The sequence below is a fragment of the Triticum urartu genome, chromosome 6A, assembly GCF_056163025.1.
Source record: "Triticum urartu cultivar PI428250 chromosome 6A, HENAU_Tu73, whole genome shotgun sequence".
NCBI classification, from domain to species: domain Eukaryota; kingdom Viridiplantae; phylum Streptophyta; class Magnoliopsida; order Poales; family Poaceae; genus Triticum; species Triticum urartu.
In genome coordinates, this window is record NC_141878.1 from 577,588,689 (window position 1) to 577,604,150 (window position 15,462).

General features: G+C 44.7%; 2 protein-coding genes across 2 annotated transcripts; one reads left to right on the forward strand and one right to left on the reverse strand.

Moving 5' to 3' along the window:
* Nucleotides 1–414: 414 nt before the first annotated feature.
* Nucleotides 415–1,147, reverse strand: LOC147966574 (uncharacterized). Its single transcript, XM_087528957.1, has 2 exons — nucleotides 901–1,147; nucleotides 415–787 (listed from the first exon to the last, which is right to left on the reverse strand). Exons 1-2 carry the CDS (start codon nucleotides 1,073–1,075, stop codon nucleotides 675–677), a joined length of 288 nt encoding a protein of 95 aa, XP_087385083.1. The 5' UTR covers nucleotides 1,076–1,147; the 3' UTR covers nucleotides 415–674.
* Nucleotides 1,148–3,557: 2,410 nt separating this feature from the next.
* On the forward strand, nucleotides 3,558–5,862 carry LOC147966575 (uncharacterized). Its single transcript, XM_087527415.1, is given in 2 exon segments — nucleotides 3,558–4,703; nucleotides 4,705–5,862. Coding segments are annotated over 2 exon segments (2,304 nt in total).
* Nucleotides 5,863–15,462: the final 9,600 nt, after the last annotated feature.

A 15,462-nucleotide genomic window follows, 5' to 3' on the forward strand; every position in this document is an offset into this window, starting at 1 on the left:
AAGTTTCCCGCAAAAAAAGAACACTTTGGTAACAAGAAATGACTAAGATTGTACATTTTTCCTTGAGAACTTAGCTGCCTGTGCACAAAATGTAAATATTTACGATGTTTGCATAATAAATATAAGATTGATTTTTAGCTAAAAGGGATCAGCGCAGAAAAACCGCTAACTACCGCAGGGCATGTTGATCATATTATTGTCTCTAGTTAGAGATAGATGGTTGTGGTATCTAGCCAAAGTGAGGAACTGGGATGTAAGTATCGGTCTTTCTTTTTACGATATGATTGCAGTCTTTATACCTAACTCAAGGAGAAGTGGTTCGCACCGTTTCGTTCGAGAGGTTGTCATAGTTTCAACCATGTATGGTTTTAGTTACAACAGTGCAAGATGAAAATCGTTCGTGCACCATTGAGATACATCCATATTCTGTTTATATGTGTTTCCTTGATAAACTTATATGTGTTTCCTTGATAGCACTCTGAAGTCCCAACATTCCCAACACTACATTATAGCACTAGTTCGGTGGTACTCTGCTTTTATACCCCTGATGATGATGGTAGAAACAGAGTCACCCTGCAACAAACAGGACAACTTCACACAAATTTATTCTTATTATTAGTGCTGGCCACTTGGTCGTTGGTCTCAAGCTCGGCTGCATGCATTGCCTCGACGGACTAGTGAGCGGAAGGCGGGACAGGCAGCGGGCGGTCGTGCGCCGGCAGGCTGTTGACCATGAAGGCCTTGTCTTCTTCCACGGCTGAAGGCCTTCCAGCTCCTTCGTATTCTCCTGCCATATTCACAGACCATGCAAACAAACAACAGTCAGAACCAGGGAAATGACAGGGAAATGAAATGGTTTATCTATGGCAAGCAAACGGAGAAACGACAGAGGTAGATTACCAATGGTGGAGGAGTGGGCATGGGCAGTGGGGTAAGTCGGTGGCTGCATTCCGGGAGCAGATCCTCCTCCCCTGATGCGGCCGCCACCGGTGTAGGGCTGGGCATGGCCGTCGACCACAAGCTGGCCGCAGACGAGCGCCAGAAGGACCAGAGCAGGGAATGCCTTGGACGCCATCTCTCTTGGTCTCTCACTTTGGTTGGCTGCTCTGCTCTTCTGTGTCTGTGGTGTTGTGTTATGCAGACACAGCTCGGGGTGTATATATAGCGAAGTGCTAGCTAGTTAGGCGGGTCATATTACAAAGTCTCTAGTCAAGCATCAACATCTCGACACAAGTTAGCAAGGTCTGCCAAGATAATGTTAGACACGCGCGGGTGTGTGGCGGTATGAGTGTGTGTGCTACCGCTTCTGAGAATAAAAGAGGTTTAAGGGAGTGACAATTGCTTATTTGACTGATGATAGCCGGCTTAAAACTAGTAGTAGCTATTCCTTACTTGATCGACGATACCCGTCTGATCATTGATCAACATCTACGCGCGTCCCTTTTGTATTTGCTTCATCATCAATGGAAATTGTTCCCCATTCTTCATCAGGGCCGGTCCTGATAATTCAGGGCCCAGAGCGAAATTGCAACCCGGGGCCCCTACTATAAATATCATACTAATAATCTCATTTCTTTTTAGATTCATTCATTTACCTAACTTATCATTGTCTATTATTTCAAAATAAAACAAGAATTGTAAATAGTGTATTCCTTTACTTAATTAGACAAATCGAATACCTGATAGAGGGTAAACATCAAGATGAAAGGTTTAAAGTTTAAAAGCTCCATTTGCAACAATAAAAGATCATTTACCTACCCGACGGCTACGGGAGTCTGAGTGGCTTTATTATATAACCATGTTTGGATTGAAGTTATGTGTGTATAGCCGAGACCTTCTTCCAATTTTTAAGTTAAATTTGCAGTCATATGATTTGGAGAGAGAATGCAAAGAACGACAATCAAACACATAGCAGGCAACTTTTTCAATAGATAAGGCGATTGGTGTTGTGTCGACAAAGTCCAGATTGAAGTAAGAAATAGAGCAACGGGCACACGAAATTAAAATTTTGTACTGCATCATATGCGAGACCTTCTAAGATCTGACTGCTGCTGCACTATATGAACATGACTAACTAGAAAGAGGAGGTTAGGGATGACCTTATAAGTGGGGTGGCTTCGTCTTGCACATGAGAGGCATCTCACGAACGGAGGATAACACAACGGGACCGGGGACCTGGAGGAAGACCAGCCGGCCGCATGACGGAGAGAGATCTACATTGGCGTCAAGACTCGCAATTGGAGCCCTCGCGGGAATAGGATTGTCACGAAGCGGCGAACTCGCGATGGGAAGAAGGAAAACAGGGATTTCTCCGTGCGTGTGCGTCTAGGTCGATGCCTCCTTATGGTCTGGGCCATGGGCTCCTTGCGAACCCTGGAGGGGGCCCCTAGATTTCGGGGGCCCTGGGCGGCCGCCCCCCTGCCACCCCCAGGGCCGGCCCTGTTCTTCATAAAACTTGACCCTATTAATTAAAATGGTCATGTATTTCAAAAAAAGTTCATGTTACCTGCTGAGTATTAATCTAGGTCCACGTCCCACGTGACAAACATGTTTAGTCTTTTCTTTTCGTTGCCCAGACAAAGAGAAATTTGTAATAGAAAGATCATATGTGCCATGGAAAGGAAAAGGATGGGCTCGAGGCTGTATCGATCGACGACGTTAGAGACGCATGCAGCGATCAATCGGTATCCTCCTCCTCCAGCTCGCGCCGTAGGGTTTTGGTTCGGCGTACTCCACATCGGCGGGCGGATCCTGGCGGTCGTGCTCGTCGCATTCCCCCGCTAGTGTCCATGGCTGGACGTGGTGCGGCGGGGAAGAGACCGGCCGAGCCCCCTGGGGCGAGCCGCGCTGGGGCCGCGTTCCTGTCGGGCGGTGGCCGTGGAGCGGTGCCTTAGGTTGTGCCGCCGCCGGCTGCTGCCTCCGGCCGTGGTGCCCTGCTCCCTGGAGCTGGTCGTGGCGCGGTGCCCCCCGTGCTGCCGACGGTCGGTCGGGGAGGTGCGATGGCGGGTGCGGCCGTGGGGCGTGGTGCCGCGGCGCCTGCCGGCGCTCGCGTACCGGTGCCTGCGGCCTCTGGTTTGGCGCCTGGTCACTGTGGGCTGGCTGGTGGTGCTGCTGGTCGGGGTGGCACGGCGCCTAAGCCGCCAACGACGGAAGCGCCGCGGTCTGTGGGACATCAGCCTAGGCCAGCACCGCCACCTCACTCCGTTACCAAACCTTCGGTTGGTGCTAATGCCGTACCTCAGGGACATTGGGGAGACGATGGTTTCGACGCCTATGGGGCAGGTGTGCATCGTGGCTCGTCGTCGACGGGCGGTGGTCGAGGTTACGCTTGGCAGAGTGACGGTTCGGCAGAGCGACCGTTCCTGGGTCCACAGGGTGGCTTTGTTGAGGGTGCTTCTGGCCCGGATTCTAGGCAATGAGGTGGCTTCCGTGGACATCGTGGTGGTCGGGGCGTGCGAGGGGGCCGGTACCGTCCACGTCCGCCGCCACCACCTGTTGTTGTCGAGCAGACGACAGATAGCGGGGCTGCCGAGGAGCCAGTGTTGACCGGTCACGCTATGGAGGCGGTAACGGCTCTTGCTACTGTTCCGGTTCCTGAGAACGAGGTTATGGCTGATGTGTCCGTGGAGATGATGGACAGAGCTGAGTCTGATAGGGCATCCAAGTGGGCGCGCAAGAAGGAAAAGATGCTTTGTTATCGTTGCGGAGACAAGGGCCACTTCATTGTGGAGTGTGTGGCCAGGTTATGTGATACCTGTGGTAAACTGGCACACGACTCTGGGGATTGTCCATTACTGCGCGATCAGGCACCGTCACTCATGATGTATGGAGTGTACTGTGTTGAGCTAACTTTTTTCGAGTCTCCGACTGAGCGTGAGGTTCCTGACGAGTCCCCGAGTCTGACCACGGGGATTGTCAAGGTCACCAGAGGGGAGGTGTCTGAGACACAGATCGTGCAGAAGCTTCGAGAGTTGGCCCCTAGGGATTTCCAGTGGGACCTTGTCAGTCTTGATGATAAGATGTTCAGGGTTGAGTTCCCTTCCGTGGAGGATCTGCAGAGGTTGTTGAGTTTTGGGATGTGTAAGGTGCCGGGTACTGATGGCATCCTTGAGTTTCAGGAATGGAAGCTTGTTGAGCCTCAGGGTAAACCGCTTACGCAGGAGTGGTTGCGGTTTTTCGGGGCCCCTTCCAAGCCGCTGCAGGATGCTCGGGTTGTGGCCAGCATGGGCATTCTAGTGGGGAAGCCTGAGCGTGTGGACATGGCTTTCACCAGAGCTCACGGGATTGCTCGGGTTCTGGTCAGTATTCTGAACGTTGAGTATGTGCCGGAAGTGGTTAAGTGGGCTTATCGAGGCAGGATTTATAATATGGCTATTGAGTTTGAGGACGAGAGCCTTCTGGCTGCGCCGGCTCACGAGTCTGACGTTGATATGCACGAGAGTGACGGTGGCGCGGGAGTACAGGAACCGCCGGTCGAGGACTCTGGACGACAGCTGTCCAAGGGGCCGGGGTCCGAGACCGTGACGACCGGGGATGGAGCTGTCCAACCCTCCTCGGTGCCTTCGACAACACTGAGATTTGGGTCCTTCGATCCCTCTTCTGCACCACCGAGGTTGTGGAGTGATCGGGTCGAGTCCGAGGAGGCTTTTGAGCTCGCCTTGCCTGCTTTGGAGTTTTAGGATGCTGTGGATACGAGTCCTGGGGATCTTGGGGTTCCATCAGGTGAGTCGGCAGGTGGCCACTCCCTCTTCTACTCAGCACGCGGTTCCCCCTCAGGAGATGACGCAGCTTCTCGTGCCTGGCGTGTCGGGAGGAGCCATGGGGCAGGCGGCCTTAGATTGCTCTCTTTCTGCTGAGGGAGGGGATGCGGGGCAGGTGTCTCCCGTGTCCTTTTCTTCGTTGGGAGGAGGTCTGGGGCAGGAGGCCTCGGATACCTCTTCTCCCATTGCGTCTTCCTGTCGGTTGGTTCCGGCTTTGCCTTCGGGAGAGGGCTCGGGGCAGGTGGCCTCGGAGCTTTCTCCTCCTAAGGCGCCTGTGGTGGTGGCTTCTCCGGTGCTGGGTGGGGGGCGAGGGCGGGCAGCTCTTGTTCTGCCTCCACCACCCTTGCTGCCGGGCCCGTCTTGTGGGGCACACCAGGCATCTGAGATAGTGGTGCGTGTCTGTCCACCTTCTGGCGAGGCTGTGGGGGAGCCCGTGCAGGTGGATCAGCCAGCTGGTTGGGGTGAGGCAGGAGGCCGGACCCCAACCGCGATCTCTCGGGAGGAGGTCATTGCATTTGGAGGGATTCAGGATCCGATGTCTGAGGGGCACCGGGTGAGTGGCCGTCTCCAGGCACAGCCGGATGTGGACGACATTCAGCAGCGGTGCGCCATGAGGGCGGCTAAGATTCGTGACGTGGAGGTCACTACTGGTATGTCGGTCAATACTTCTAATTCCATTTTGCATTTTTCAAATGATGAGATTGTTGATAATGCAAATCAATTAGGAGTTTCGTTGGGTAGTAATGGCACTGAAATTTCTAATTCTATTAATGATCTTCTGGATCTAGAGGCCGAGCGGGCCTTAGAGATGATTCGTAATATTGCGGCTGTTAAACCCATGTGTGATTCTGAGGTTGATGCGCTCGGTGTCAGGGTGCTCGACAACTTTTGTGCGGATCTTATGCCGCCTAGTTCTGAGGCGGATGTAGAGGATGATTCTACTGACATAGTTTTGGCTAGCCCCTCTAACATTGGTTGTGAGGACCAGTTGCAGCGTCAATTTGTCCCCAAGCGCAAGTGGAAACGGAAGGTGTACCCGGTGTCCGCTGTGCGTAGGAGTGCTAGGATTTGTAAGGCAACAAAATTCCATGATGAACTATGAAAGGAATCTTTTGGAATAGCAGAGGTCTAAAGGACTTGGCTAAAAGAAGGTTTCTTGCTGAGGCGTCTGTCGAGCATCTTTTAGATTTTATCGCTCTATCGGAGATGGGTAGAGATAATTTTGCGCCTCAATTTCTAAATACTTTGTCGGGGGGTATAGATTTTGATTGGCATTGCTTGCCGCCGAGAGGGAGATTGGGTGGAATCTTACTCGGCGTTAGGTGCGAAACGCTTGAGGTTCGCAGTGTGGTTATGGGTGACTTTGCAGTCAAGTTCCGGGTGCGGTCGAAGGAAGATGGGTTTACTTGGGCTCTGGTTGCGGTATATGGGGCTGCGCAGCCCGAGCTCAAGCCCGAGTTCTTGGCTGATCTCGTTCAGATTTGTGGTTCCGAGCAATTGCCGATCCTGGTGGGGTGATTTCAATATTATTAGAAGGCGTGAGGATAAGAACAATGATAACTTTGACGGCAGATGGTCGTTCATGTTCAATACTATCATTGAAAGTTTGAACCTGAGAGAAATTGAGCTCTCGGGTAGAAAATTCACCTGGGCTAATGCAATGCCAAATCCGACGCATGAGAAGTTGGATCGAGTGTTGGCCAGTGTCGATTGGGAACAGAAGTTCCCTCTAGTAACAGTCCAGGCCCTGTCCCGTGGTATTTCTGACCACACGCCGTTATTTGTGGACTCTGGTGAGCCCTCCCACCTGGGGAACAAGAATGTGTTCTCCTTTGAGATGGCTTGGTTTGAGCGTGAAGGCTTGCTTGATCTCGTGACTAGAGAGTGGGCTAAGGATTCAGGAGGAAAGACTGCGCTTCAGCGCTGGCAGAATAAGATTAGGCACTTGAGGAGTTTCCTGCGTGGATGGGCTAAGCATCTTAGCGGGATTTATAAGGATGAAAAGGAAAGGCTCCTTTCCCTTATTCAGTCCCTGGATGTAAAAGCAGAAACCATGATACTGCCGGCCGCGGAGCTGCATGCCAAGCTTGACGCAGAATTGAGGTTGAAAGAACTTCTTAGGGAAGAAGAGTTGAAGTGGGCTTTGCGGGCCAAGGTCCGGCGAGTAGTCCAGGGGGACGTGAACACTCAATTCTTTCACATGATCGCTAATGGTAAGCATCGAAAGAAGAGGATCTTTCAGCTTGAGCAAGATGAGCGTACAATTGTAGGACAGGAAAACCTAAAATTGTACATTACCGAGTACTATAAGCAGCTATTTGGCCCTCCATAAAAGAACTGTGTGTCTCTGGATGAGTCCAAGATTGAGGATGTTCCTCAGCTCACAGCGGTGGAGAATGTTATTCTTACGACTCCTTTCTCCGAGAAAGAGGTAATTGAGGCCATTATGCAAATGAAAAATAACAAAGCGCCGGGCCCCGATGGATTTCCAGCGGAGTTTTATAAGAAATGCTGGCATATCATTAAAGGGGATTTGTTGCCTTTGTTCAATGATCTGCTTGCTGGACAGCTTCATCTTTTTCAGCTAAATTTTGGAACGATCACCCTTCTTCCTAAGAAAACAGAGGCTGTGAGAATTGAGCAATTCAGGACAATCTGTCTTCTTAATGTTAGTTTCAAAATTTTCACCAAGGTCGGGACCAATAGGCTCACACAAATCGCGCATGCTGTTGTGCAGCCTACCCAAACTGCTTTCATGCCGGACAGGAACATCCTTGAGGGGGTTGTGGTCCTTCATGAAACGCTCCATGAAATCCACACGAAAAAGCTGGATGGGGTTGTTTTCAAAGTGGATTTCGAAAAAGCGTATGACAAAGTCAAATGGCCATTCCTTCAACAGGCCTTACGCATGAAGGGTTTTGATGAGGCTTGGCGACGCCAGGTAGAATTCTTTACGCAAAAAGGTAGTGTTGGAATTAAAGTTAATGATGATATAGGGCATTATTTCCAGACACACAAAGGCCTGAGGCAAGGAGATCCAATGTCCCCTATTTTGTTCAACATTGTGGCTGACATGTTGACAATTCTCATAGGCAGGGCAAAGGAGGCCGGTCAGGTAGGTGGTTTGGTGCCTAACCTAGTTGATGAGGGTGTGTCCATTCTGCAGTACGCTGATGATACAATCATCTTTATGGAGCATGACTTGGCAAAAGCGAGAAACATGAAGCTGGTGTTGTGCTTATTTGAACAATTATCCGGTTTAAAGATTAACTTTCATAAAAGCGAGTTGTTCTGCTTTGGTAGAGCCAAGGAGAAACAAGAGGCTTATAGGCAATTGTTTGGATGTGAATTAGGGGCTTTACCTTTTACTTACCTAGGTATACCCATTCACCATCGTAAGCTCATGAACAGAGAGTGAAAATGCATCGAAGATCGGTTCGAAAAGAAACTTAGTTGCTGGAAAGGAAAACTTATGTCTTATGGAGGCCGGTTAATTTTTATTAATTCGGTGCTCACAAGTATGCCAATGTTCCTACTATCTTTCTTTGAGGTTCCAGTTGGGGTTAGGAAAAGGCTGGACTTCTATCGATCAAGATTTTTTTGGCAGAGTGATGATCTTAAGAGAAACTATAGACTCGCCAAGTGGGATGTTATTTGTCGACCAAAGGATCAAGGGGGGTTGGGTATCGAGAATCTTGAGGTCAAGAACAGATGCCTACTTAGTAAGTGGCTGTTTAAGCTATCAGTTGAGACTGACGCGACTTGGGCACAACTTCTCCGTAACAAGTATCTGCATTCCAAAACTTTGTCACAGGTGACAGTGAGACCAACTGATTCGCCGTTTTGGAAGGGGCTTATGAGAGTTAAGGTAGCCTTCTTTAATAGAACAAAGTTTGTTGTCGGAGATGGCAACGATACTCGTTTCTGGGAGGACACTTGACTTGGTGATACACCATTGGCATTACAGTACCCAACTCTGTATCGTATTGTCCATCGCCGTGATGCGCTAGTGGCAACGATTATGCAGTCCATTCCCCTTAATATCCAGTTTAGGAGGGTGCTTGTTGGTGATAGATGGGAAGCTTGGCTTCATCTGGTGCGTAGACTGATGGAGGTCCAGCTACATCATCAGCCCGATCAGTTGTGTTGGAATCTTACTAGGTCTGGACAATTTACCGTTAAGTCGATGTACATTGATGTTATTAACTCGAGTGTCATTCCTAGCTCCAAACATGTTTGGAAAGTCAAAGTTCCTTTGAAAATTAAAGTGTTTATGTGGTTTGTCCATAAACAGGTCATTCTAACAAAGGACAACTTGGTTAAGCGCAATTGGACAGGATCTACTAGGTGTAGTTTCTGTGATCGGGATGAGACCATTAAGCATCTCTTTTTTGAGTGCCCGTTGGCGAGAATTTTGTGGCGCTCCGTGCAAATTGCCTTTAACATTACTCCTCCGAGTTCGGTCGGGTCGTTATTTGGAACGTGGCTGGATGGGATAGAGTCCGATACAGCTAGACACATTCATGTAGGAGTTTGTGCGTTGCTCTGGGCAATTTGAAACTGCAGAAATGATTTGGCTTTTAACAGAATAACTACTATTCATTTTTGCAGGTTGTATTCCGTGCTACGGCGCTGATCCGTATGTGGTCCTTACTCACTCCGACGGAGGCCAGGGAGCGTTTGGTTACTGGATCTGTCCGGTGGGAGATGGTAGCGCGGGATATCTTCAACCGGTTTGGATGGCGGTCATGTAATAGGATATGCAATTAGTTTTCCTATCTTTATTTTGCCAGCCGGTTCTGGCTTTATGGCCTTTTCTTGTTTTAGCGTCGAGGCTCTATGTGAGCTCGCCTTTATTTTGTTTTACGACTCTTTGACATTGTTGAACCTATTTTATTTATCTAAGTGGCCGTATGCATCGTTCTGATGCAGAGGCCGGGGAGTCCCCCTTTTCGAAAAAAATGGAAAATTATATAAGATGGATATTTTCTAAAACTACATCAAAAGAATATCCATTAGTTACACACAATGAAAAAATGTATCAAGAATAAAAAAACAAAATAAAAGAAGAAGAGAAGAGGTAATAAAAATTATAAGACCAACTGTTGGGGATATAACCCGCAGTGTGACCCGCCCGGGAGGGCCGGGTTATACTGTTGGCGACTCAAGAAATGAAAGGTTTAAGATGGGCCTGAGATATGAAGACTAGAGGCGACTTAAGGCGCAGGCCTATTGAAGGCCCAAGACCCGGAGGTGTAAGCCATCAGGCGGTGACTTGCCTGGTAAGGCAAGGTGATTTAGAAACCGAGTTGGTCACGTTGTGTGATCCGGCTTGGACTCTTGTAAGCCCTGGGCCTCGACCTTTGTATATAATGGCGAGACCCGGCGGCGAGTTAACTTAAAAAACAATTGATCAATAGCTAGGTCAAGCGTGATCGCTTCCTTATAATCGAGACTCAAGCAATACAACTAGAAGCAGGACGTAGGCTTTTACCTCGTTGTGAGGGGCCGAACCTGGGTAAACCTTTGTGTCCTTTGTCCAGTTCAACCCCTTCGAGCTAACCTACGTTGCGATGGCTCCACACCTAAGTCCTTTCACAAGGGCATCTGCCGTGTTAAATCCATGACACCAACAAAAGAAAAAATAAGATAGAAAGAGAAAAAGATACTGGGTTTGATTGTTATCAACCAGAGAGAAAATGCAGTAACTTGTAGTGTTTTTTTTTGCTAGTATCAAACTCAAACACGCAATGTAAACTTGCCTAGGAGGAAGACACCCAAGGATGATTAAGTCCACAGGAGCAGAAGACACTTACCTTGTGATAACAGCACCCTCAAGTTTCGGTTTTGTTGAAAACAAGCACAAAATTACTACACCAACACCCTAAGGCTTTAGTTTTGTCACAAACAAGGACAAAATTTTGATAAGTCGAGGAGAAACTTCAATAGAAATAATCAACATCAACAAAGGACCTAATCAACAATAGTATACGGTAAATTGAACAGTAGAATATAAAAAAAACACTAAGTGATCGAGCAACATTAGATCACCAGATCAATAACCAGATGGGACATACAACAATGCTGGCAAGTAAGGATCATCATAGGTTCTAATTAAGCCAGACAATCCATTTAACAGCCAGACCATCAACATCACATCAAACAAGACCAAGAAATAATCAAAAGCCAACAAGCCAACCTTATATATAGCACTAGCTCCATATCAACAAAAGCCCACAGGATGGATTCATGATTAGATAATCTTAGAATTCCATGATGCTTAATATTAAAGCCAATACAACAAGTTGAGACATTTCTCTCTTTCTCAAGAAATAAAGTCCACCATACATAGGAAACATTTCCATGTTACCAAGTATTTTAGATAACATATCCTTCTCAATTAGTTTTTCTTTTGCTCAACGATAAGTGATTCAAAATGTATTTTTGGACTCATGTGAGTTAAATCAAATAAGATTTATATCAAGCTTTTGTACTCTTCATAATTTACTTTTTGTAAAAATAGAAACTTAAATATTTTATTTGTATAAAACATAACATTATTGTTAAATATTAGCTAATATGTTCTTTTTTATATATTTAAAATGTGTGTCATTCAAAAATAAATGTTGACAATGCTGAGCTTAATTATATTTTCTAGTGAAAGTTTTTTTTCACTTTTGAAACAATATCACTTACTCCCTACATTCCAAAATAAGTGTCATGGTGTTAGAACAGGGGGAGTAAAAGATTAAGTGTAATTTCCTTAAACGTTAGAAAAATGAAAAAAAACAGAATGTCGTGTATCTACAAATTATCAAGTGACACTTGCATACATGCGTGTTATATTCTTATATATCACAACCCATATTTATAAACCGTACATGTCACAAACCAAATTTCATCTACTGGATTTTTCTGGATTTTCTCTCAAAATTTATTTCTTTGATTTGCTTCTCTTGGTTTAATTCTAAAATCTGGCTTCACCCACATCCTTTGCTAATATGGATTGGACTCAAACCAGAATTAGGATGCCATGGATCGTTTTAGGAAACGGTTACGATTAAACCTTTTTCATTTTGAAAAAATAATTATAATTAGGACCATAAATTTTATATAAAACCCTTTTGATGTTTTAATGGAACATGAATGTTTTTCCAAACCTGTGTGAACTTTTAAGAAGTCTGGCCATTGGAGAAGAGATGGCCCGGCTCTTGGCAGCCGGGTTTATAGTGGAGGTTTTCATCTGGAGTGGTTGGCTAACCCGGTGCTGGTGCTCAAGAAGAATGGCACTTGGCGTATGTGTGTTGACTACACAGATCTTAATAAAGCTTGTCCAGCTGATCTGTTTGCTCTCCCCCGTATTGACCAGATTATTGATACCACTGCGGGTTGTGAGGGTTTATGTTTCCTGGATGCTTATTATGTTATCATCAGATCAAAAACGACAGTTAAAGACCAAGAGAAGACGTCTTTTACCACCCCTTTTGGAGCCTTCTGCTATGTCTCTATGCCTTTTGGGTTTAAGAGTGCTCAGGCGACTTATCAATGATGCGTTCAGAATTGCTTTCACAGTCAAATTGGGTGCAATGTGCATGCTTATGTGGATGATGTTGTGGTTAAATCCAGGAAAAAGAGATGCTCGTGGATGATCTAAGGGAGACTTTTGACAATCTCCGGGTGTATAAGATGATGCTTAACCCGGCCAGGTGTGTTTTTGGTGTACATGCAGGCAAGCTCTTGGGTTTTCTGGTCTCAGAGAGACGTATTGAAGCTAACCCGGAGAAGATTAAGGTTATTACTTCATTGGCTAAGCTGGCATGTGTCAATGACGTCCATCGCCTAGCGGGTCGTATCATGGCTCTAAGCCGGTTCATAAGCCGCCTAGGAAAAAAGGTCATTCCCTTATACCAGATGATGAAGAAAACAGATCATTTTTTCTGGAGTGACGCTGCGGATAAAGCGTTTGAGGCGCTCAAAAAATAGTTAGTTGAGCCATCCGTCCTTGTGGCTCCCAATGAGAAAGAACCCTTGCTCCTGTATGTGGTGGCTAATAGTAAGGCTGTCAGTGTGGCGATTGTGGTGGAGCGCAAGGAGATGGGAAAGGAGTACCCAGTCCAGAGGCCGGCTTATTATGTCAGTGAGGTGTTGATGGAGTCTAAGCAATGATATCCACATTGGTAGAAATTGGTATATGGAGTGTTCATGGCTAGTTGCAAGCTGAAGCACTATTTTCTTAGTCATCCTATTATGGTGGTCAGCTCTTCTCCCTTAGGAGACATTATTCAAAATAGGGAGGCCACATGCCGTGTTGCTAAGTGGGCAATACAACTTGGACCTCATGGTTTGAAATATGTGCCAAGAGCAGCTATCAAATCTCAGGCTCTGGTGAATTTCATCAATGACTGGACAGAATTACAGACGTTGTTGGGGATATAACCCCGAGGTGTGACCCGCCCAGGAGGGGTCGGGTTACACCATTGATAACTTACAAAGCAAACCACTTGGTTTTAGTACAACATTAACATATACTCCCTCTGTCCCAAAATAAGTGACTCAAGTTTGTACTAACTTTAGTACAAAGTTAGTGTAAAGTCAGTCACTTATTTTGAGATGGAGGGAGTACTTAGTAATAATTATTTGAAAAAAGGACACAAATTTTGAAAATATTTTTTAATTATGTTGAAAAAAACCACATATTTGAAAAAAAAACGTATTTGAAAAAGGATCAAATAAAATGGAAAAAAATTGTGAAAACAAAAAAGTTCTTGAATTTGAAAAAAAAAACTCATGAATCTGAAAAAACTTCACGAATCTAAAAAAGGTTTGTATAAATTGCATATATTTCACGGAAATTACAAAAGTTCATGAATTTGAGAAAAAATCACAAATTTGAAAAAAAAACTCATGAATCCGGAAAACATTTACGATTTTTTTTTAAATCACGAGCTAAAAGTTCATGCATTTAAAAAACATGAACTTGGATAAAAAGTCCACCAATTTGAAAAAGAGTTTGTGGATTAGGAACAAAGTTCACAAATTTACAATAAAAATGAAGTAAATGAAAACCCAGCAAAACCCGCACTAGAAAAACAGAAGGAAAACCCGCCCAAAGAATCCTTCCGAACCTACAAAACCGATGACAAGTAATACTTACATGGGCCAGCCCGTTTGCTACCTAGTGCTGTTAACCCAATATATGCTATAATTGGCGCTTAAAGCGCCAAATAGGAATTGGAGGATTTTGATACCACTTCCTAATAATGACTGGGTAATGAAGGATCTGGTGGTTACTATTGGCTATTCCGCGCATATGTGAACTTGATCAAATATGTTAGGATAAAAGGTGGTAAAATAGTTCAAGTAGGGACTTCAATATTAATATATTCCTACCTCTGCCCAGTCCACTACATCGGGAAGTGATATATGTATATCGTTTATAGTGATCGCTCAATATTCATAGCTCATAGGAGACGGTAAATAAATCGGACCAACACATAATAAGAAGCGTGTCACTCAGGAGCGCACGGTCTCTTTTCCACTTCCAACTTTTTCACTTATTTTTTTCTCAATCGGTTTTATTACCAAAAAAAATCTTGGTCAACTTTATTTTAATATATAATTGTTCCAGAATTTGAAAAAACTCATGAAATGAAAAAACGTTCAAGAATATGAAAACTCGTCATGAATTGGAAAAATGTTCGCAATTTTGAAAATTGGTCATGAATTCAAAACAATTCTCGAATGGACAAAAAATCATGAACAAATATGTTCCCAGATTATTCGCAAATCATGAATAAAAATGTTCACGAATTTAAATTATTCCCAGATTTTCAAAAATTCTCAAAATTTTAAAAGTGTTTGTAAATTTAGAAACAAATCACGAAATTCTAAAAATGTGTAATCATTTGAAAAATTATGTGCGGAATTAGAAAATGTTTATGATTTTGAAAAATATTTGGGAATTTAAAAATGTGTAATGATTTTAAAAACGTTGATGAACTGAAAAAGTTCCAAATTCAAAAAACGTTGATAAAATTGAAAAATAAATCGAGTGTTTAAATAATATTCACGAATTGTCAAAATAATCATAAATTAAAAATGGCCTCGAATTGGGAAATTTTGTGTTCTTAATTTGTAAAAAATCCGCCACTTAAGAAAATGTTTGCAAATTTTAAATATTTAGAAAAACATGAATTCAATACAAACTTATTCAAAATTGATTAATTGGAGAAATATTCAGGAATTTGTAAATAGTTCAAGAATTAAAAGAGAAAAGGAAAACATAAAATAGAAAAAGTCTAAAAGATAAAATAGGAGAGAAAAATAAAAGAAAACTGATAAAAACAAAACAAAAACAAATTAAACAAAATGAAACCTTCTGGAAGGTCCCCCGAAGATTTACTCTAGGCCTGCTAATGTGCCGGAATTGCAACACTACCATGCCCAACTGGGGAGGACTATGGAGCTCAAAATAGAAAAAATAAGCTGGGAGCCGTTGGATCTTTAATGGGAGCTTCAGATTTGAAATGCGAGGCTTGTAGATTATCTTTACATTTGGTGAAAAGCTACTCGAGTAACTACTATATACAATAAACACCCTCCCACCGGCTCCCACGTGCCTCCCATTGAAGATCTGATGGTTCATATTCGTTTTGCTATTTTTCAATCATATGCCCAGCTTCTATTATAGTCTTCCCGTCCC